The sequence below is a fragment of the Pezoporus flaviventris genome, unplaced genomic scaffold, assembly GCF_033815535.1.
Source record: "Pezoporus flaviventris isolate CSIRO_AGI_PZ_B2104156 unplaced genomic scaffold, CSIRO_AGI_Pfla_v1 ptg000072l, whole genome shotgun sequence".
NCBI classification, from domain to species: Eukaryota; Metazoa; Chordata; class Aves; order Psittaciformes; family Psittacidae; genus Pezoporus; species Pezoporus flaviventris.
In genome coordinates, this window is record NW_026892620.1 from 9,337,471 (window position 1) to 9,361,895 (window position 24,425).

The window sequence follows — 24,425 nt, forward strand, 5'->3', positions numbered from 1 at the left end:
CCAGTTGGGCAATTTACCAGGAGTGAAAATGAAAAAATAAATTCACACATTACACAGTAAATTACCGGAAATCTGACCACTGAGAAGTATATTGGAAATAGATAGAAAAATACCTTCAATAACTTCAACAGTTTTTCTCTTTTTTTTCTCATTTTACTATTACCAGGATCAATAAATATTCATAAATAAATTATGTGTCAACAAATGTATAAATCCAGACTCCATTATCTTCAGAAAATTTACAAGGCAGTTAAGGCACACTCTTGTTTGGAATTGGTTTCAGACACACTAGTGGTCAGAAAGAAAGAATATACAACTACATTAATCTTTTTTAGTCCTCTTTTTTTAAAGCCACACAAGTTTGGGATGTTTTCTACATTTTCCTTTTCAAATCATGGAACTAATCATATTTCATAAAAGCATGTAAAAAAACCCACAAAAAAAACCTTCAAAACACAGAACACCTTACATGGGAGGTGCACTGCCCTGAGACTTTTAAAAGGCAAAGGCCCAAAAGTGGAAAAATCATGTGATGCAAACAAGAGCAAAAGAATAATTTTATTGTAGGACCCCACACAGGGTTTGGTTGGTTTGTTGGGTTTGACTTTTTTACAATAATCCATTCTTTATTTCTTAAGTGATTAAGAAACTATATATCTTCACAATCATTAAGTAAAGAGATCCTAGAAACGTGAATAAATTTCTGCCTAAAATAAGCAACTTCTCTTTAAAAGAAGGATATTCAGAACTCTAGAAAAGTAAATTTGAAATAAGTTTGCTCTACTGCAGCTCTGGATGCATTCAAAGTAGAAGGATTATATTATTTGTAAAACATCACACCATTTTTATGATGCAGCTAGTTTAGACCCCATATATCAGTATTATTTGTATGCCCAAAAGCTTCTGGTTATCTCAGCACTACAAATAAAGCATTAGTGAGTTTACCTGTATAGTCCTCTGAGTGCCATCAATGGTGACAGACAATAAGGGTGAAGCCAGGTTCCACTCGCTGGTCACATTTAGTTTCATCCCATCAACTTCCACCTGTTGTGACACCAAACAAGGCTGTTACCATAAAGACAGACAGAAAACTGATCTCAAGTTCATTACTGCATACAAAGCAGCAACCATTTTAAAACAGATGGCTCCCAAACAACCTGTCATGTTTACTGCTTCTGCCATAAAAGACAGGGTCCAACAACAGAGTCTTCCAGCTATCTCTGGGGAGAGGTGAAGGACCTGTGAACAGCTGCCTCTGAGTAGCAAGGTTTCAAGTGATTTCCAGCAAGTAACAAACAGCCATCCAACTTTTAAACCTATCTGGACATGCTACATTTACTGCAATTAGACAAGTAATGCATATAAATTCCAGTGACACCTTGCAACCCACACAACAGGGCTTGCATATAATATTCTCTCCAAGGACCAAGGAAGAACTTTTCCTGTGCTTCTAATGAAGGGTTTTGCATTGTTATCTTAATTAATATGAGGCAGTAATTAATTCTTCGGTGTTTTGCCTCAAAGTCTAGGAAAACTTTGCAAATTCTGCCATGTTTTCTTCCAATATACAGCTAATCAGAGGCACACAATTTCTGAGTGAATTCCAGAAAGTCTTTTTTTATATATATAAATCATTCCATGTTCTTTACACAAAAATATCTCTAGGTGAAAAGCAAATATTCTCAGTTCTGAAGAAGTAATTGAAGTGGCTGTAATGACACTTCTGTCATTCTTCTATTGTAAAGTACAGTTTTAAAACATACATCACACATTCAACATGAAGAGCTGGATTATGAAAAATAAAAATTACTATATATGGATTAATATTATTAATGATCAATATTTGTGGCATGTTTTGAACACTCATCATGCTATCCAAGGTAAGTAAATATGATTTCAGTTATATATTTTAATAAAAACAGAAGAAAAAACATAGTTGGCCGATTTCCTTTCTCTCTCAAAATCTCTGAAATATACTCAATTAGTAAATTACAGACAATATTGACAATGACATAAATATTGCATATATTCTCAGTAAACTAGAGGAAAATTACTGCATTTAGAATAAAAGCTGAGCACACATTTTGCAAAATAAAACTTTAAAAGCCTACTCTTTCAGATCTCAGACTAATCATTATTTCACCTCATAATAAGAACAGGAACTGTTATTTTAGTGTAACTTAAAAGAAATCCATAACAGAGAAGCAGCGTGTAATTTGATAATTTTATTTCAGTCAAGAAGAAAAAGCTCTGGCTTAAAAAAAAACAAAAACAAAACAAAAACCAAAACCCCACCTCTAATTTTACACGCTTTACTTTAGAACACAAAAATCTGCCTTAGTGACACAATCTACTCAATTTCTACAGGCTTTAACTATAAATAAAGTTACAGGTAAAGAACATGAAGAAAAACAAATCACTTATAACGGTTCACCACCAGGCCAGATTAGCTGGCATGTTTTAGGTACTTTACACTGCTCCAGTGATGCAAACCACCCCCAAACCTGGCTTGAGTTAAACCAGACCTGCAGCTGGTTTGCATTGCCAGAGCACTGCAAAGCAGCTGGAACTCGGCACTGAACCTAGCCCCCTCTCAGCAAACCTGAATCAGCAAATACTGTCTTTATCAAGAACTGCAGAAACAACTGAAAAAAGACTTTCCAAATGGAGAAAAGCAAATCTGGCGCTCTGTCTCAGCCCTCTTTGATTACCAATTGAACTCTGGTAAGACAACTACTGAAAAAGCTGTCACCATTGCTATAACCGAAGAAAGACTGCGCTGCAGCCTGGGTCTGAAAACATCATTTACCATGCTTCTCCAGGGAAGGAGGTGAGATGGTATATCAGGCTTCTGGACACCAAAAAACCTTCAACTTCACACTGTGCTTGTTGTACTGCAGGATTTACATGCAGCCCCCCAGAAAATCTACAGTTGGTATCTATGGTCCCAGTGAAAGGTGTTCCAGTGGCAAGATGCAAGTCAATACCTCCAAAACAAACTCAGTTTAATCATTAGCTCTTTTGTCACTATACAGACGAACAAAGGAGAAGTAAACCAAGTGTGCCACAGCAGTAAATGACCTGTTTAAAATCTCTCACAAGGATCAATACAAGTCTAGCCATCATTGATTCCAGATTACATTGGTATCAAAAAAGTTCTGGTGGAAGCCACCCTGAAAGAAGAAATGCAAGCAGTCAGATGGTAGGTCTAAACAAGCCCTGGCACTGTAGGAACACCATGACTGCTTATGTGCAGTAGAAAAGCCAGCAGACCAATATATTGCCTCTACTGTTTTCCCTGTTCAAGAAAGAATAAAAGGCTGGGAAAGGGGAAGTGTTACTTGAACTAACACATAACCCAGAAATCTGCAGCAGCTTTTTCACAGAATAGAGCTACAGGTTCTTAGCTGTTTTCACCCAAGGCTCACCATGTTATGTGCAACTGGGGAAGATGATGTGAAGCCAAGAGGATCACCTGGAAGTTGGCTATCTCTGGTCCAATAGGTAGAATGACAAAGCTAGGTCAAGCCATTAGAGAAAATGAGTAAGGACTGAGATAAGAGATTTACCATATACTTAGCATAAGAGCATGCTACTTTCACTACAAACAAGGGGAAAGTGGGATGACACGACCAACCAAAACCAAAAAACAAATGGGGGTTGAAATCAAACCAGTGTTTTACCTAACAGAGCAAATCTTCCTTCTGCAGCTTGGCAGTCAACAGCCTAGAGAGTCAGTTGGTGGAGACAGGGGAATAGATACTTGAAGAACTTATCAGAAGTTTGCATTTACCTTCACTCCTCCTCTAGCAATGGATATGATAATAGAACCTAACAAATAATGCAATAAAACCAGGGGCTTCTTTTTGCTTTAGCCTTGGAGGGGCATATTCATATTGTATTGTGTTGCTTGGGGGAATTATTCTATAGTAACTATGCCTGAACTATTGCTACAGTACATCAATGTGGCATGGGGGTGGTGGATTTTGCTTTTAATTTTTTAAATAGGATTGTCTGTCCCTGTGTAAGGGCATAAAAGATAAAAGCAGGCACCGTCCTCCTTCACAATTATTTCCAATTCTAAAGCTATTGTAAATGCGGTCTCAGAAAGAAGAATGACAAGTCCAAGACATGATGCTAGAAAAAGGTCAACAGCTTACTCCACTGTCACAACTTTGCAGACTTTTGCTGGCATGCACCTGAACTACACAAGCAGCAGCGCCTTCACCTCTTGTGGACTGAGTTCCTGATGTTCAGCATGATAGGTACCAGCTAACCAATAGTGCAAAGAGCTGAAAAGCATAATCTGCATTCAGTTTCCTTTAGAAAACATAATTTGGCATTCTATATGCACGTCAGGCAATTAAAGAAGGTAGCACAAGCCTGAGTGTTATAGCCCTGTTAATTTACTAATGCAGAGTCTCGCATACATCTGGCACATGTCACTTCTTTTCTCCTGGAAATGAAGGTGGTTTTCCAGGAGACTGGAGGGCAGCTCAAGCATTTGTTTCCTGCCTGATGCTTCAAAACATTATGCCTGAAGTTCCTTATGCCAGCCTTGAATCTAATTAAAGTCTGCTGATTTAATACCATAGTTTCAATTCTTCCTCTTAACAGAGTTTTAACTTGATGCTTTTGGTTTAACTCCTGCCCTAGAGTGTCCTGGTTATGAAATCCCTACCCTTACTCTTTACACTCCTAAATTCTACATCTTGCTATAGGAGAAGTGATGGCATTCCCTAGCTGATAGATCAACCAAATGAAAAGCCATCCTCTGCAGACCTCCCTTGCTGAAATCTTTGCCTGATCAAGACAGCTGCCCATGAGATGTTACCTTTCAGGAAAACAGACATTACTGTTCACAGGAGATTTATGAATATTCAGTGTCATAGAATCCAATCCCTCCAACTGGAATTAGTTTAACTGTTGTCCTGGGTTCAGCAGTAGCAGTCATGTTTCTCCTTCTTGGCAGCTGGTGCAGTGCTGTGTTTTGACTTCCAGCCTGGGAACAGTGCTGGTGATACAGATGTTTTCGGTTGTTGCTAAGTGATGTTTACCCTGACCAAGGACTTTGTGAGGCTCATGCTCTGCCAGAGAGGAGGGGAAGCTGTGAGGAAGCAGAGATGGGGCGCCTGACCCAGGCTAGCCAAAGAGGTATTCCATACCACAGCACGTCATGCCCGGGGTGGGGGGTAACTGGGAGTTACCCAGAAGGACACGGGCTTCCAGGTGGGACTCGTTTCTTGGCCGGTGGTATCGTATTCTCTTCCCTTGTTATTTTCCCTTATCATTGTTGTCGTTGGTGGTAGCAGTGGTGATTTGTGTTGTACACTGGTTGCTGGACTGTTCTTGTCTCACCCATGGGAGTTACACTCTTTCGATCCTCCTGCCCGTTCCTCTGGGAGCAGGGAAGGGGAGAGCCCCGGGGGGAGGCTCGATTGCTCTCAGCCTGGCACCATCCACTGGGAGTGAGTGAACAAGCTGTCTGGCTACGGTTTAAACCACGACAACTGTATACCTTAAGACACATCCAGTGGGCAGCAAGTTCTACAGTTCTACAAACTGAAACCTTAAAATCATCCAAGCAAGGAAAGAACAGGAGCATGCATCGCTGCTGTAATTGTGAAGTAGCATACATGTTGGAGGACTTTACTCAAGCCTGCACAAAATAAAGACGTCCTCTTCTCTGGGAAAAGTAACTGTCTTGGGCAGAAGCCTCTTCACCTCTATTACTGCTAAACACTACCACCCATGCCAAAATAGCAAGCAGATTCTTTTCACTTTTGTAAGTCAGGCAGAGGATAGGTATTGCTTCTTGTGTAGAAAATAGTGGGCAGAAGACTCAGAGCACAGTGTGGCAATAAAACATCCAGCTGTAGGCAGCAGTATTTAAGTAACTGCTTCTCTGCAGTGATTTCAGACTAAGCCAAATTGAGTTGGACAAAACAGCTTTTGGTTCCTTTTCACAAAATTCCTGAAACTCTAATCTAATCTACTATCTAGCTAATGGAGAAGCACATGAAATGGAAAAGGCAAGTGAAAACTGTCCTGTGCCAAAGCCACCATCCCATATATCCTTAGGAACATGAGTAAAGTCTTTATGGGGCTGATGAGTCTAAAGCTTTCTTTAGAAGCTTGATGCGTGAAACCCCAGGCATTTTGTACAATATTTTGCTAGTCCTTAAGTGTAAAAAACTCTTTCCTAGTTAGTAGGAGAGATCAAAGACTATCTTGCACCTTTCTGTATGTTCTCAAAGCTAATACCAACAACACACTTCCTTATCATGAAAACTACCAGCCACCTGGAGGCTCTAAGGACTTTGCAGAGTTGTCTTGGCAATTATAGCAGTGATTGGCCCATTCCAGATAACTCCCCCAAGCACTGGGTATGGCGTGCTGTGGTATGGAATATCCCTTTGCTAGTCTGGGTCAGGTGTCCTGTCTCTGCTCTCTCCCAGTTTCTCATGCTCCTCCTCACTGGCAGAGCACGACAGACCGAAAAGTCCTTGATCGCGGTAAGAATAACTTGGCAACAACTAAAACATGCCTGTGTCACCAGCATTGTTCTCAGACTAAATCCAAAACACAGCACTGTACCAGCTACTAGGAAGAAAAATGAGTCTATTCCAGCTGAAACCAGGACAACTACCTTGAATAAAACCAGGCTCAGTATCTGTCCCATTAGGAAATAGTATCAACCAAACAGTACAGGTTTGTGTTAATAAATGCAAAGAACCCATAAAGATTTTGCATGTGGGCAGTTCTTATTAGTTAAGCTCCTGCTCATATATGTTTTTTCTCCCGTTCTTTGGACTGTAGACCAAAGAACATAGAGTAGACAAAGAGCCAGGGCCTGATTACCTATAAAGTGATATTTTTCAGGGTCATGCCCTGGAAGAGGTGACAAAGGGTACTCTTGTCACGTATACAGATGGTACAAAACTGGGGCAAACAGCTAACACATTCTAGGGCAGGCCTGCCATCAAGGGGGGCTGGGGCTGGACAGGCAAGACGAAGGGTCTTGGAAATGGAAACTTTGTGAAATTCAAGACTAATCGTTAAGTCCAACACATAGGAAGGAAAAGCCTGTTGCAATTATACAGCCTGGGACCTGACTGGCTGGAGAGCAGCTATGGAGGATCTGAGATGGGGGCAGACATGTCAGCTGGACATGAATGAGTCAGTAGCATGTCTTGGCAACAAAGGCAGCAAAGAGTGTCCTGTGCTCTGTTAATAAAAGCACAGTCTGCTGACAGATGGAAGAGATTAGACCCTCTACTCAAAACTCAGACCACATCTAGAGACCACAAGGCAGACACTGACTGGTTGTAAAAAGTTCTCATTAGCCCATTCCTCTTACCTGTCTACGTCCCACTGGGTGGCAGCATTGCCCTTGACTGTATTGAATAGTTTCCCCAGTTCTATACCTTCTGTATCTTTTATTATTGTGCACTTCCATTGCCTCTTTCAGGTCACTGATAAGGTTGTTGAACAGGACTGGTCACAATATAGACCCTTGGTGAACTGAGTAGAGTACACCCCATTAACTATGACCAGCTGAGCCTGACCACTCAACTGGCTTTTTATCCATCTGGTTGTGCGAGATGGTGCCAAAAGGCTCGCTAAAGTCAAGGTAGATGGCATTCACTGCTCTCTCCTAGTCCACAAATACTGTCAATTCATCATAGAAGGTTGATCAGCCTTCAGTAAACTCACGCTTACTGTTCCCTACCGCTTTCTTTACATGCCTAGAAATGTGCTCCAAGAGGACTCACTTTATGAAGTTCCCAGGGACTGTAGCCTGACCAGGATATAGCTCCAAGGGGTTTGCTTTTGGCCTTTTCTGAAGACTGATACAACATTTATCGATTCAGCCATGCTCAGTGACAGGACAAGGAGCACTGGCCATAAACACTCAAGAAGTTTCACATCAACATGAGGAAGAACTTCTTTACACTGAGGGCGGCAGAGCACTGGAACAACTTGCCCAGGGGGGTCACAGAGTCTCCCTCTCTGGAGACATTAAAAACCCTCCTGGATGTGCTCCTGTATAACCTACTCTAGGTGGTCCTGCCTTATCAGGAGGGCTGGACTGGCTGATCTCCAGAGGCCTCTTTCAACCCTATTCTGTGTTTTGCTTTTCCCCTGTAATGAGGTACCTCCCCCTACTTTAAAGACCTGCCAAAGATACAGAGTGCAGTCTTGCTACCACATCTGTTGGCTCTCTCAGCACTCTTGGATGCAACCTGTCTGGTCCCACAGATTTCCACGTGTTGAACTCTCCCAGTCCCTGACTCAACCTGCAACTGCCTCCTCCCTGAACTCTTTCGCTAATAACAAAGGCCTGGGAGACATGGTGAAGACTGAAGAAAGGAAGTCATCAGGTCTCTGGGACTTATCTGTGTCTGCTACCAAACCACTTGTTATCCCCTTGTTGATGCAGCAATCCCATTTCAGCGTTTTATTACTAATGCAGTGGTAAAAGCTCTCATTGTTCATAACATTCCTTGCAACTGTCAAGGTAAGTTTTGGGTTTCCTAACACCACCCCTCCATGCCCAATTTTTCTAAATTCCCCCTTTGTATCATGTCACTGCTTCTACCTTTCATATGCTGCCTTTTTGCGCTGGAGTTCTGCCTTTATACCTGTTCTTAACCTGTTTACCTGATACAGGTGTTCTATTTACTGAGTATTCTTGCATGTAGAGGATGCTGTCTTTAAAGACCTGCCAGCTTTTCTGAGCTCTTTTGGGTTTCATAGTTGTCTCCCATGGAACTCTCCCTACCTGCTAAATAAATAAAGAACAAGCTGAAGTCCACTAGCCTGAAGCTTGGAGTCTCCACCCTGCTAATCTTGTTCTTCGCTCCCTTCAGGATCCTGAACACCACCCATTTATTTCATGGTTGCTGTAGCCAAGGCTGCTATTGATTACCATGTCTTCAACCAGTTCTTCCTTGACAGTGAACAGCAAATCTGGCTGTGTCAACACCAGTTTGTCCATTCAGGACCAGTATCAATCAGTTGTCCCAGACACCCCTCAGAAATCTTCCTCCTTGCATTCTACCATCTTGCTCTTCCAGAAGATGTCAGGGTTCCCATGAGGACCACATTCTATGAGGCACCTGCAAGATCTGCTGCCAAAAAAGTGCATGAAAGAGCAAATAGGACAGAGAGACCTGGTGGCCACAGTGCTGCATATTGACAAACTCTTAAAAATGTCATAGAGAGAAGTTCCTTTAAGCCTGAAACAGTGGCTTTCAAATAGAAACTGAATTCACTGATGCTTATATGACAGCAATTTCTTTGATTCAAAGTAACCAGTTGTTTTAGCTTGCATTTCTCTGGAAGTGTGCAGGGCCAGGATGGATGGGGCTTTGAGCAACCTGGGCTAGTGGAAGGTGTCCCTGCCCATGGCAGGGTGGTTGGAACTGGATAATCTTTAAGGTCCCTTCCAACCCAAACCATTCTGTGATATTCAGCTTGTAGTTATTGACAATATATTCACATATCAGATTAATGGACTGACCTTTTTTCTTCTTTTCTTAAAGTGACTGTAAGATTAGCTTTTTGGACTTTTGAAGTGCTTGGCCAGATGCTTTCAAAAGGAAGTTAAATCTCATTAAAAAGGTCTCCTTTTTTAAAAAAAAAAAACAACAAACTTTCCTTTTGTTCATAGCAGCACTTACTTTTTTAAAAGACCCCAAGAGAGAGTTCCTGCCTATAGATCACTTGTCCTGAAGAAAGCCCTGTTAACTATTTATAGATCATGTCCTTTTGTACCAAACTAGATCAAGCATTTTATTCAGTGCATGACTGCAGGAGAGAAATTCGTTTGCTCTAAGTGTCATCAAGGCAGCCTTTTACCTGCTATGAACAAGACCAGATCTGAATTGCTAGGCTTTTACTTCAAATACACATTTTGACATTGTGTGGGGTGCCATCATTTCTTTCAAGTTTTCAAAGTATTAAGCACATTCATAGAATGGGCAGTCTTTAAACACAAGAAGAACAAATAGCCCATAACCACTAGAATAAAGCAAACACATGCGCACACATTCAGATTATCTCTCTCTCCTTTAAAGTAGCACTTATAGATGCAAATTACCGTTAGCTGCTTTGGTATATCTCAATTTAGAAATGGGAGCATGCCAGCCTGGAGACCAGGAGAGGAGCACACAACAGGCATCAGCTCCTTAGCTCAACAACAACAGAGTCAAAACAAAACAAGAAAGAGAAGTGATGGCCTTCATCACCTCTAATCAGCAAGGGCTTTCTTTGAGCATTCACTAGGGAAGTGATCCTCTCCATAAAACTGAGCAGAGAGCCTGTATGAAACAAAAATACTCCACTTCGGCAAATGCCGTTTCACTACTTGACAGTTTTCTTTGTGAAGTCATTACTAAGACAACATCTCATATTTGTAACCCACCCAAGCCCACTAAAGTAAAAAAAAAAAAAAAAAAATAAATAAAACACAGCAAGAAAATAAATCAGCTATTCAAAATCATGGACCTCTGCTAGAAACAGTTTCAGGCACAAAAAGCACAGCTGATTTGGGGAATATGGGTATCTTGGAAGACCAGTAGAAGAGAAGAAGAAAGAACATGCCTTGCTTTCCCCTTCCAGTTGCTCTACCTAGACAAACGCCCTGGCTCTGCCTCACTAAATATGCTCCAGCCTGGCTACAGTTACTGCTCCTAGATGGCTGGAAAATAGTGCCAGTGGTTCAAACAGCATGTTATAACAGGGCACTTTCAAAGTTGTCTTGCACTCCAGTTTTCCTTAGCTGATGGGGTGATATCTTGGGGATATTCTCATTTTCTATCTTGAAAAGGGGTCTACCATAGGGACCAGTGACAGAAGCTGAGTCATAGAGGACATTATGCTGGGAGTTAAAAATACATTGGTAAAATAGTGATAAGGTAGACACTGCTGTTTTAGTACCTTTTGAGTCCTGATTCATGCTTATATACTAAAATCACTAAGCAAACATGATTCCTAAGTGACTTTCAACTGTGGTGTTTCAGCTCTTCCACTTCAGAGGCACACAGGGATCCCAAGACATATCCCACTTGACAGTATGAATACTCAAAGAGCAGAATGACATTATCATACCAAAGTGCTATTACAAAATACTACAGACTAAAACTCATCATTGTGGTTTAACTTCCATTTTAGACAAAAAAACCACATTTTGGAATATATGTTTTTTAAGCATTCATCTAATACATACATTCATTTAGTGAAAGTTTTGCAATAAGGGTAGACAAGCTAAGAACAGGTTTGCTTTTTTTTTAAACTAGACAGACTGCATCACCAGAAGCTGAACCTCAGGCTTAAGAGTCAAGAATTAATGAATTCCTGCCTTGACTGCCAATGTGCTGCTGACAAATCATACATAACTCTGAAGTCTGTAATTTTCATTTTCTTAATTGGGAGAGAGGGGTGGGAATTAATAATGGCTATCGAGGAACTCCGAGTACCACTACCCAGATGCCAATCCAGAAAAATATCACCAGGGAATATAAATTAGGAAGATTACTTTAAAAAGAAAACTTAAAAACAAACAAACAAAAACCCAACCCAGGCAGACCAACATCTGCACACACATTCCCAAGCTTGGGAAAAAAAAAATAATGAAAAATTAGTAAATTCGTTCCTACTGGTCTCCTATCTCCTTTCTAAAATGAGAATTATGCATTAGGTAGACTTCCATGTCTGGTCTAAACAAAGCACACCACAGCAATTTGAAGGGAATTTGAAATCATTAGGACCATATCCATCAACTGAGAAGTGTTTTATTTCACACACCATTTACAACTTGACGCACAGGTCCAACAAAATCACCAGGCTCCAAGATGGCTAATGAGAAAGAAAAGCATCACTTTATTGTATTTGGAAGTTGTACTCTACTTCAGTGTAGTTATGTTGGGTGGATGCTCACACTGGACAGTCTGACACTGATTTCAATTACTTTTCCCATTGTACTACCATGGCAGTACAAATTACTAAACAGCTCTCTTCAAATTAGTAAACAGCTAGAATAAGCAACAGTTTAAAAACAATTAAAAAAGAAAAAGGTGTCTTTGATTTGACATTGTGTAGTGACAAGAAGAAAGTACAGCGGCAACTGGGTATGGATTTCATCCAGCAGTTCCAACCTGCTGCTCTCAGCTGTCACAACAGCATACAGGTCAGCACTAGTCCTTCAAATACCCCACCCCAAGGTTATTCACCACTTAAACTGAAAGCTTTACATGCAAATTATCTGCTGTTGCTTACCTTCCCCAAACTGCCCCAGATGCTTCAGGACAGTAAGCGTATTATAGAATCAAACCTGATCCTTTTTAAAGCCAAATTTATTGTTGTATCATCAGCAATCCAATATATGCCCTTCAATCTACTAGCCAAAGGGAACACTTCTGTATGCCGTATCCACTGGATTAAGGAAAAAACTAAAATGGTAACAGACTAGCTATACGGTTTCCCAAGTGTAAAATAATCATGGTTGCAGGAGACCTTTTCTTTCTAACAGCCAGAAGATGAAAAAGCTACTTTTGTTTTTGAAATAAAAAGAAGCATCGAGGAAGAGACCACCTGCAATTAAAAATACCTGTAAACCTACTCCCATTGTTTAGCTTCCAAGTTCAACAACTTCAAAATCAAAGCAAGTATTTTAACTGATGACTTTCCAGAAGCTGGTCAGAAGTAACAGCATCAGCAGATGCTTACCAAATCCCTTCCACCATTCTCTGACACCCAACTACATACTTGAATCATCTCCTGGGCACATCTGACCAGCACTAAGACATTACTCATTTTTATGAAAACACACCAGCTATCTTGCAGGCAGAAGAAAGAACCGTACGGAATTACCAGGAGTAATAGTAGGCCTATTCCTTCTTTAGAAACTCCTCCTCTAGCTTTTAAAATAAGCCCAGAAAAGGGAGTGAGAATATCACTGCTCCAGAGGTGTCAGTGATAAATGGAAAAGGGAAGAACACAGGCTGGTGCGCAAGGGATAAGGATGCAAAGCTGACACAGCAGGGAGAAGATGAGAGATCACTAAAGTCATAAGACACACAAAAGAGGAAATGCTAAGAAGTTCTGAAGCATTTCCATAGCAGAACAAATCATGTAGCAATGTGAAAGAATGTTTACATCTAATGCTATTTACCTTAGCACTTAATGGGACTGCATTGTTTACGTTAACAAACTGATTACCATAAATTCACTCAAAAGGCACAAAAGTACTGTTTGTGAACAGACACCTCTTCAAATTCAGTATTTCCTCATGGTTCCAGCTACCTGCATTTAAATAGGTGACACTGGCTTGCTACTGACTTTTATTAGGGCAAACTTATATTCACCGTGCTAATAGAACCAGTTAAATAAGCATTTCCTTTAAAAAAACCACATAAATTAAATTTGAGTTATTTTTTCTGTTTTGGGTTGAACAATCTTAATTACATTTTTAGCACATAAAAGTTGATATGGAAACCGTTCCATGAGTTGTTTGGAACATTCGGTTTTCCGATCTACGTAAATGTAGGGGAAAAAGTGAAGAGCACACCCTGAAATAATTTGGCATTAGAGACAGATTACCTACATCCTTTAGCATTAAACAAAGATAATTTCCTCAACAGAGAAACCTCATGAAGTGATTACGACACCATAACTACAAAACTGCAGTTCCCACCTGCTAAACAACCTCTTTATTTTAATCACCCATAAATATTGACTTTGGGCAAATCAAAAATATGCATCTTTTTAACAGCTGTCAACAAGAATAGAATAAGTTTTACAGTGTCCTAAATGAAACATGCAATTGCCAGATACTGAGCTGCATGTTTACTACAACACTGAAATTCTGAAGATATTAATTAGGTATCAGTTAGATATTAGATTAGAAGAAAATGCACAGAAAATACAAAACAATCATGACATCTGCTCAGGCAGCAATGAAAGGGGCATCCTGACAGTTTCATGTAATCATAGAATAGTTTGGGTTGAAAGGACCTTAAAGATCATTAGTTCCAACCTCCTGCCATGGGCAAGGACACCTTCCACTGCACTGGGCTCCTCAAAGTCCCTTCCAACCCGGCCCTGAACACTGCCAGGGATGGGGCACCCACAACTTCTCTGAGCAGGTGTCTCACCACCTTCACATTAAAGAACTTCATCGTAATATCTAGCCTAAATCTACCCTCTGTCAGTTTGAAGCCATCACCCCTTGTTTCATTGCCTTTACTGGTTTAAATAGCAGGGGGAACAAATTCTTTTTGGAGGTTTTGTCACAAAAGGCTTATCTTTCACAGACTTGTACTGCGATGCTATCTCTGAACACATTTTGGGACCTTCCATTAGTATTTCTTAACCTAATTTTTATATCTTTTACTAAAAGCTTAAAAGACAAGACTGACTCTTTCAGTCTAATATCCATCATTCCACGCTCTCCAATGTAGCCACAAAACATCAGCGAAATTACAAAGGTGGGAAAATGCGGAAAGTTTGTATCTGGATCATAATGCTTCCATATTCAAAGCCTTAGCAGTCCCAGAGATACTAACATTTTCCTACTTGTCCCTTACATTTTCAAACAAGGACCCAGTTCCTGAGCCCCATAAACCTGGCTGGACTAACTTTCTAACTAGTCTAACTTTCACAGAAAATATCCTACATAGCAGACAGGGACTCTCATACACTTTCATAAAGATTCCACTAGACCAATCATTTTATAAATGGTCTCCACACTAGAACACAGAGGTGCTCCAGCCAGGGATCAAAGAACAGGAAAATCTCCGTAAGAGAAATTCCTTCTTCTCTTAAGAGGCAGAAGAGCTCAGTGCAAGGAATGCAATGCCTCTGAACTAATTCTGCTCTGTTTTTCACAATAAACCCTCTGCCAGAGGCATCCCTGCTCCTAAAGCAATATGCCAGTCCAAATGTTCCAACTAGGCACTACAAAGATGTCTAGCAATTAGAAATAATTGGAGTTTACCTCCAGTGACATGACATGGGGGAGCAGTCAGCTGATCTTCATTTCTTTTAAGAACTGTGAAATTCATTCTCTCTCACTAAGAAACAAGATTTAATTTTGACATTATACCAGAAAGAAGTAGTTGGACACACCACAAAGACTGGAAGGTACAGGACAAAACACCACATTAATCATAATTTCAGTTTATTCTGTATTTTAGGAACTTTCAGAGTTCAGTGGCAGAACTTCCACTGCACACTATCTACCTAGTAATGAGCCCTGTCTGTAAACACTCCCTTCAGCAAGCTAGTTAACCTAGTGCTGTATGTACAAAGGGTCAGCAGATGTGAATGGAAGATTTGGCTGGCTTCAAGTATTTTAAATAAAATTGTTATCCGGAGCTAAACAGTGTTGAATGATGCTAGCATGGTAATTTAACTTCCAAAAGAATCCAATAAGCTTTTGTGTGGTCCCTTGATAGAACAGCACATGATACTACAAGAGCTATTAGGAAGCTACTTACAGGAAATGAATGATAGCACAAATCATGGACAAGCCCTAGTATTCATACAGCCACTGAATATGTGTCATTTTCAACTTGCTACTACTTGCGCCTCCTGTAACAATTATTCTCAATTTCTTTTCATCTGTCCCATAAAAAATTATTGCTTCTGCTTTACTTAATCCTCCACTTACATCAACCCGATTGTTCATTTCCCTCCCTTTCATCTTCTCCACATTAATTCTCCACATCGCTTTTGATCTGGCTTTTTGTTTCCCTTTTTTCCCTACAGATTCTTCCTTATGAAGAATGTACAGTCATAATGTTCATCTGACATGCATGGTGATATTTTATTGATTTGCTACTCTCTCTGTAAATTCTATGTAATAAACAGCATTATACAAAACACAGTTTTAAGTGGGTTGCTTATGCCTATATCTGGGTTCTTAAAAATCAATTTAACTAAACTTGAAAAATGCTGCATTTTGTTGATAAATATTCATATTTAATTATAATTGGAGAAGCATATGCAAGGAGAAGTCAGAGAAAACAAACATTTCCTTCTCACAGTCCAAAGAATTTTCTTTGCCATAGTGGCAAGCCAAGTAAATAGAATAATTGCAACTTTCACTGCTGCTAAATAAGAGATGGAAAACCTCTCCAGGAACTGTTCTGTGTGGCTGTAATAAATGCCCACAGAAACAAGCTAACCTGCATTATTCATCCCCCTGCAGAAACGATAGTCCTTTCAGAACTAGAAAGACTGCAAAAAGTGGAGCAGCTGATTTTAGCTGATAAAAACCATAAGCTGTATTTTAAATCAATGCTATATTTAATTTTTAAGAAAAATGGCATTTAGCTCAGGCAATTATTAATGCTGAACAAGTGCAAGTTTTACGTTCATAAATTAACAGGAACATGCAAGTATATAAAAACATCAAAAACTATTTTACTTACCATATTATACCTACTGCAAGATCATATAACCTAAGCTAAATTCTGTGTTTCCACAGTTGTGTCAAAACCAGCCACAGGATAAAACCTCTGAGCAATCCCAGAAGTAGAAACCAGGGCCTTCCCTTTATTCCAGCCTCACAGCCGCATGGCAGCCTGCAACTACATTCTTTCTCAGGCATTCGGACTCTGGCCTTGTGAATCTTGTATTGCTTGCTGCACCAGTAGAGCTTCAACAAAAGAAGGCCTTTAGCCAATCCTCACTACACGAGACTGGCAGAATGGAGAGTGGCTGCTGGCTTTCATGCTGAACTCAGCTCTAGTAGAGTTGGTTAGTCCACAGACGGCAGTGCCAGTGTATGACCTTCAAAGGAGGCAGGTACAGAAAAAAACAATCCATTGTGTGTCACCAGGAACAGGTAGGAAAGGGATGCTAATGCTTTAGCCCAGGCAGGATAGTGGAAACTCCAGGCACTTGCAAGTATAAACCCCCTACATAGTTTTACTGGCAAAAAAAAAAACCATCAAGCACCTGACACCTTTCAGATATATTAAAGATATATTAAGGATATATTAAATGTTAATCCTGGATTTTGATGAAGGCATCCCAGGAATTAAAGATCAACATGCTATCTGCATGCAAGACTGAGTCTTCTAGAGACCGAGACTGGTTCTTTGATACACACAATGAATCATTTGTCATGTCTACCATCACACAGACACCTAAGATGAAGGCAATAATTGACAACTTTAGAGAACTAAGCTCAACTGCCCTCTCTCTGCCACAACTACTGGCTGGGGACAGTCAAAAGCTCTCCCTTTAAGGAAAACTTTAAAATACTTCACTAAGGGAAAAAGACCCAAAATACAGGTTTTAGGTCTCCTCACCTTCTGCTAGGGTTATTTTCACAAAAACAGAGCCTTTGCACTTAGCCATTCCCATTATCTCTTTTAATTCACAAAGCAAGCTCTTCCCACAACACAAAAACTTCATGTTTGCCTTTATAAGATTATGGCTTGGCAAGGGCACCATTTGGTATGTGAATACTGGCCACAGCACAGTTGTTGCCTAACCTCTGGCTCATTGTTTTGCAAGCATCTTAACAGAAAAGCCTTGGGGAAGGACCGGAGAAGCAGAAGTGGATAACTGCAATGGGTAAATTGAAACAATGCCTGTTGTCTTTCTAGTCAATAGAAGGTATAATGGAAAACAAATATCCCCAGGTTTATTATTACACTAGGAAAAAACAACTAACAGTAAAAGTCCCTCAGTACAGATAACTGAAGTTGACAAAAAAAACCTATTTTTTCTGCTTTTAAGATAACCCAGGAAACAAAACTTTTCTGTCTACCTATCTACAGCAGTTTTCAAAGCAATCATACTCATTCCTGCAAGCTGTGAAGACTGACACACACACCTTTGACAGTTCACAGGTGAAGTATCTAGGGAAAGTCAAAATACAAGACCAGTCATCAAAGCCACAACCATGTAATGAAATGCTAAAATTCTAACACTGAATTTTTATTACTACAAAATGATGACACAATAAAGCAAAAAAAAAAAGATGTATTTTATGTATTGATATTCTCATCAGTCTTGAAAAAACTGTGGCATGTTCCTGAATAATAATTCCATGAAGACCAAATTCAGACAGGCTCATTCTGAAACAACAGAGTCCATGAACTACAGCACCCATCACTGGGGTTTACTTATAACTCCTGCTCTCTACAATGAATGATACCTAATTTGTCCACAGACATAGTTTAATATCTGAGATTTTATTTAAAAGTTAAGGAAGCCCTCTTTTTTGACTACAAAAATAATCAAAGCTTGTTAACATACATATAAAATGTAATTACCTGGCTATGCATTAATGTGGGGAGTTTCCTTGCTACAACCACAACAAAGGTGGCGTCTAATAATAGTAATGACAACTAGGACTGGAAAAAATGAATATTCAGAATTAAATGATTAATAAAAAGAAACTCCCAAATCCCTGGAGCTTGACAAATGTTCTATCCAAGAAGCTGCCAGTTATTGCATTAAGTTTACAGGTCTTCTGTTTGTTAATAATTGCAACATTTGATCATTTTGTAGCTCTGCACATCTCTTTACAGGAATCTAATACCTTCCTGCCCACGAAGTGGGGATTGTTCAGGTTGAATTAGCTTTGATGCCATTAAGAGTGAGGCCCTGAGCATTGATATTTTCTGATACAAAGAATTTCAGCCACCTCACAATGGAAACTTTTTATACATTTTTCCTCTGCACAGCCAGATAATATAAAACAAAGAGGGATCTCTCTTTTCAAATTCTCCAATTCTTTCAGGGTATCAAGCAATTACATTACTTGCTACTCAGAAAAAAATCACAGTATAGATAGATTAGTATTACATTTCATATCAAGTGTGCCAAGTTTTTCTTCTTCACACATTTTCTTTCCAGACAAAAGACAGCAGAACTGTCTTATAAGTGATAAAAGCTGAATATACTTTACATCTTCTGTATCTGTACTCTTCCTGAAGGCATTAGTTCATTTAATAAAGCTCAAACTTGCAAAATCCTCCTTACCATTATGTTATGTAGAAAGGAACCTTACCTCTTTAGAAGCAGAGAAATACTGAATAAAGCAGCTAAACTAGGCAGAAAATAGAGATTTGAAGTACTTTACTTACCTAAGTTAACCTAGTTGTGAACTAGGATAATGTCAAGGAAAGCTGGTTTAACTGCTTTTACTTTACCTGTTGCTGTGACTTTGACATGTGAGGAAACAGATATTTTTATGTAATTCCAAACTCTGTGTGTCAAACCACACACCTATTTTTTTTGTTTTATCTTGAAGTGCACCCTGCTTTACTATGGTCCTACAAATTAAGTCTAGGCTTTATGCAGTTTGCTGATTGTAGGACCTGCACAGCCAAACACAGCTGAACTGAGACTTGAATCAGTAAAGGTCTGCTGGGACATAACTTACAGTAAGTTAGCTCTAGTTTAAGTTTAGGCAGTCACAAAACTAGTAGTTCTAGAAGAAAATACTCACGAGTCTTAATTACAGCAATTATAGGGATAGCAAAAGATAGTGCCCCTATTGTCAAAGAGTAAATTTTTACTCCATTTCCCAGATCTCCTATTAGAAATTACATAGATTTATTTTGACAGCAAATGCTTAAGCAGTAACTTTCATAGTTAGAATACTACTTGAAGTGGAGGAGTCTGACTGCTCTCTGTGCTCCTGGAAACAAAGCACTCGCTCTCACGTCAGGTTTCCAAACGTTTAAGATTCTCCTGAATGCGGCCACAACACCATTCCAGCCTCCTTAATCCAGCTTCTCAGTGCAGAGTTCGTCTGCCTGGGAGATCTGCCTAATTTTGGTGTGAATAGTTCATAAACAAACATCTCCCTCCACAAGAAGGTACCATTTGTCCTTTCCTGAAATGACACGACTGTGCCATTTACACAGATGCAGCTGCTGTGTTACCGATCATGTTAAGAGCATACTTCTCAGAAAGGTTTCTGAGACTTAGTAGTGACAGCATGGTATGGTATTCTTCACTCCAAACTAGGTAAAGCTCCTTGAACCATGCTCTCTTAGAGGGCTACCGGCTGGCAGGCTCCCCAACATGTAAAGCTGGCAGCTCTTGTTACACATTCACTATGGTTTCAGTCCCAGATGACAAAAAATAATCTTCCGTAAACTAACTACTAAGAAAGCTGGAAGAGGAAAATGAGGAGTTTTCAGCTTATACTTACTCTGACAGAAGTGTTGAATGTGATGTGCTCTTCACACTCAACAGGGTCTTTGCTTTTATACACACAGAGTGATGTATGAATGCCAACATTAAGCAGACAAGACACCAGCCACCAGAAGAGCTCTTTCAGTGATAAGGATGGCTCTCATCTTTGGCATGGAGACAGCAAAGTACACTACCTACAAGCAATTTTAAGTATTATAATGTACTTTCTTTTCCTTGTCACTCAGCAATCGGGGGAGAACAGAAAGAAATGATAACCCAGGCATGGTTTAACTAAGGCAGGCATTACATATACGTTCTAATATGGAATCGTACAGTTCCTACATGACTTTGCATGTCCAAGCAGTTTGGGAAGAAAGTTTTTTTCAGTGGAGAGATATCTTAGGCAGGCTTTTTGTACCAGACAAGAATGCTTCTGATCCATTAAGTAACAGCAGCCAACAATCATCTGTTCCCCACTGAGAAGAATCTTTGATATGATTAGAATCCTTTCATGAATCAGCAATCAATGATCAATTAAAAGAACATTTAAATATTTTCTCAAGCAATTAAAACCACTTATCACCTATTTACAGTAAAAGGATAACAAAATTATAAAGCTGCATGTACCACAAAGTTTCAGTAATGGTGCAAGTATTTTAGAGCTTTCCATGATCACAGAATAATCCATTTCATTGTGTCAGATCTGATACATGAACTGTCAGTTGCCCACATCTGTAAAAGCCCTGTTTTCTCTGTCATGCAACATAATGCAGAATGATTTAATAAAACCATATTATCCTTAAATTTACAGAAAGAAAACAAAACCCTTAAGCCCTTAACAATGAACAATTTTATGTCTTATCCCTAGTATTGCAAAAATTGCTTCTTTTAAAGTAAGACATCACCATCACTATTAGCCCAACAAAAAATTCTTGGATGCATGCAACTAAAATGAAGACTATTATAGATACAGATGCCTTACACTGTAACATGGAGAAAAAACATCCTAGTTTTCCAGAACAGACAGTGCTGATGATAAGGTTTCCATGTAATTTAAAGGACAGCATGCAACTAGGGGCAGAATTCCTACATCACTGAAGCTCAAGGTTATCTAAACCCAAGAGATTGTTTACACAAAACTTATTTCTTTAGAAAGGCCAAAAGGTATAACCAGTGTAAGAAGAAAGAAAAGAATGCAAAAAACCACAGTTCTTCCTGGCTGAGAGAGTTAAGATGCTATGGAACAGTAATAACACTACACTTTTTCAATAAGGTGCTAAAATATTATTAAATAGGATGCATACATTTATAGAAGTGTGCACTTAGACACATACACCAAAAATTTAAAGATAAAAGTACAAGTGTGAATATCTATATAAAAATCATACAAGAAGAATCAGTGTACAATATAGGCATAAACAGAATGACCCCTGCCTTTCCTTTCTTGCAAATTACATAACTTTATCATCAGAAAAAAAATTACATGACTTAACATTTAAAAGACGCCAGACAGTTCCCACATGCTCTAATGATCACCACATAAAGAAACCTTTCATTAAAAGGTACCTCATATACGTAACCCATTTCATTCCTTCAAATCGAACTGTGCAAGCCAAGATGGCTGTTTGCATAGGTAAAGAACACTCACAGGTGTGCACCATAAAGCCGTATCAAAGCTACATCATAGAACGGTTTGGACCAGATGGCACCTTAAAGATCATCCGGTTCCAACCCCCCTGCCATGGGCAGGAACACCTTCCACTAGGACAACGCTGCTCAAAGTCCCATCCAAGCTGGCCTTGTGAAGAACTCTCCTTATGTGTTTGCTTTAGCAGAAAATAATTAATATCCTCTTTATAAATAACAGTTATATGAAAAGCATCATAATACATAGGCCTTAACTCTGTGTTTACAACATCCTTAAACCTGGGAACAGACATTTTACCTTCTTTAGTTCTCCCTTAAATTGTTTCTAAAAGGAAGTATACATCAGTTAAGTAAATGTGTCTTTATATTTTGCTTAAGCCAAACAAATATTTACAGCCTTGAGTGGGAGAGGATAACAGACTAATACAGGGTATTGGCATTACAGGAATCATTCAAAATAGAAAGGGCAGTGTGGAAAAAAATAACAAGATACCTGTTGGGGGAAGATGACAAATAGCATTAAAGGCTGGCAAACTCAGCTGGAGATAAAGGGTACCTTACAGGTGAAAGGCTCAGACATCTCTTTACTTCCCAATGTTAATTAATCTTCTATGTGCTTTGCACAGATTGGTTTTTAATGCCATTAATTAACAAGCAAAAAGATTTGACATAGTAAGATATACTCAGAGATTTTCCCAAGTCATGAAGTTGCGTCTAAATCTTACTGCTCCCAAAGTTATCTGTACTTTTTATTTGCTCTTTGGAGATTTGTTAGGGATAAGACCAAGTTGCGAAATTTGCATTGAGCTTTCTTCCTTACTGGTGCCAATGACAGGCATCATTGATACAGGTTCAGAGCTGGACTACTACTTTCCGGTTTAAACACACACAGGCTAGTGTTGCTTTAACAGAAAAAAAACACACAAGCAAACAAACAAAAAAAAAACAAACAATAGCTTCATTGAAAAATCCATGTGAAAAAGTCATGTGAATTAAAACAAACCTTGATCTAACATTTTAAAGAGATAATTAGGCTTAAATGAGAAAGAAAATACAATATTAGAACATTTTGAAGAAATAATACATGTCAGCCCGTGTCATTTTTAATTCTGATCTAGAGAAGATGCATATACATGTTTTAAAATTCTAATTTTAAGTACTGAAATATGCTGGTAATTAGAAAGGCACACAACAGAGACGAAATATAGCCTAGAAGACCAAATGAGAATTTATATTCTGAAATCATTTCATCTGTTAATCACTCCAGCTAACTGTACCAGAAGTAAACTTGCTAAAATGATAAACTAATGGAGAGCATTAAAAATTCCAGCTGAAGAATAAAAAGGAAAAAAGCACATCTCCATAGAAAGAGCGAGGCTGATCCAATAAAGCAGATTAATAGTTCAAATGACTGAAAAGTGCCAGAGTTGTGTGCAACACTGAACACACTCCCTACTGCCATTTTCAAAATAATTTCCCACCTATTCTGGAAAGCATTGCTAATGTTGAACTTACTGGGGTGCACCCTTAGCTGAAACAGCTTCTGCTGGGAATGTGGATTGTTCAACAGACTCAAAAGGTCCTGCTCAGTAATGATCCTAAAAGCATTCATTCTTAAGGTCATGTATCATTTCAGTTGCTTCAAGCACATTTTTACACAGCAAAACCACATATTGTGAACTGGAATTTATGACATAAACTACAATAAAACAAGTAATGATACTTGTACTCCACAGGATCAGCCTGAGCAACCTTAAATCACCTTTGGTTCACTTTAGATTGCAGATGTAGCCCGCATAATAGGCCAGCATGATTTGATGTCTTTGGGTAGAATGACAGACAGATTGATCGGCAATGACCATCCCTTGGTCCTTTCCCTCCATTCCTATTGATTCACTTCTTTCAGAAAGTTTTTCTTTGCCAAAGCCAGGAAAAATCCATTAGCTGTGTAAGGGAGAGGGTCTATTTCTCTCTGGTTTACCTTAAGAGCTGCTGTTCTTTTGTTCAAGGTCAGCCTATTCTGGCTGGTTTTGATCTTCGTCTGTTTAACTGCTAAACAAAGGAAGCCCAGGCTCTCCATTTCCTGAGATTTGTACATACTATCTCCCTCTACCCTTCTCTTCATTTACTGCTGTTATCTTTAAACAACAAAATTAGTCTTCATTTTTGCTTATCGCCTATTAAACTTTCAAGGTCAGACTGGATGGGGCTTGAGCAACCTGGTGTAGTGGAAGGTGTCCCTGCCCCTGACAGAGGGGTTGGACTAGATGATCTTTAAAGGCTCTTTCTGACCCAAACCATTTGGTGTTTCTATTACGCTGACTGGCCATCAATGTAGCTTTCCTTTGAGAGTTTAGATGATAAAACTGAAATAAAAGACACCCTAAGTTCCTCAAAAGTATGCTCATTATAAATTAACAATATGCAAAGCTCACCATCGTCAAAATAAAAATACCAGTGTAACCACACTCACTTTTCATTAAACTGTTCTCCTCCTCCCCTATCAGCCAGGAGAAAAATATTAAAATAAAATGGGATAAACCGCATGCAAACTAGTCTGTTACCATCGAACTGCTGGCCTGCTCCAACAGTGACAAAGAGGTCAC

General features: G+C 39.3%; 1 protein-coding gene across 5 annotated transcripts in view; it reads right to left on the minus strand.

Moving 5' to 3' along the window:
* Positions 1–24,425, minus strand: part of PCCA (propionyl-CoA carboxylase subunit alpha) — a 290,674-nt gene that overhangs the window by 86,667 nt on the left and 179,582 nt on the right. For 4 of the 5 annotated variants that reach the window (XM_061472833.1, XM_061472831.1, XM_061472834.1 and 1 more), the window contains one exon: positions 946–1,044. The exons of the other annotated variant lie outside the window; for it this stretch is intronic. In XM_061472833.1, coding sequence (XP_061328817.1) covers positions 946–1,044 — 99 coding nt within the window. The remainder of the gene's footprint in view (positions 1–945; positions 1,045–24,425) is intronic. 5 annotated transcript variants of the gene reach the window in all.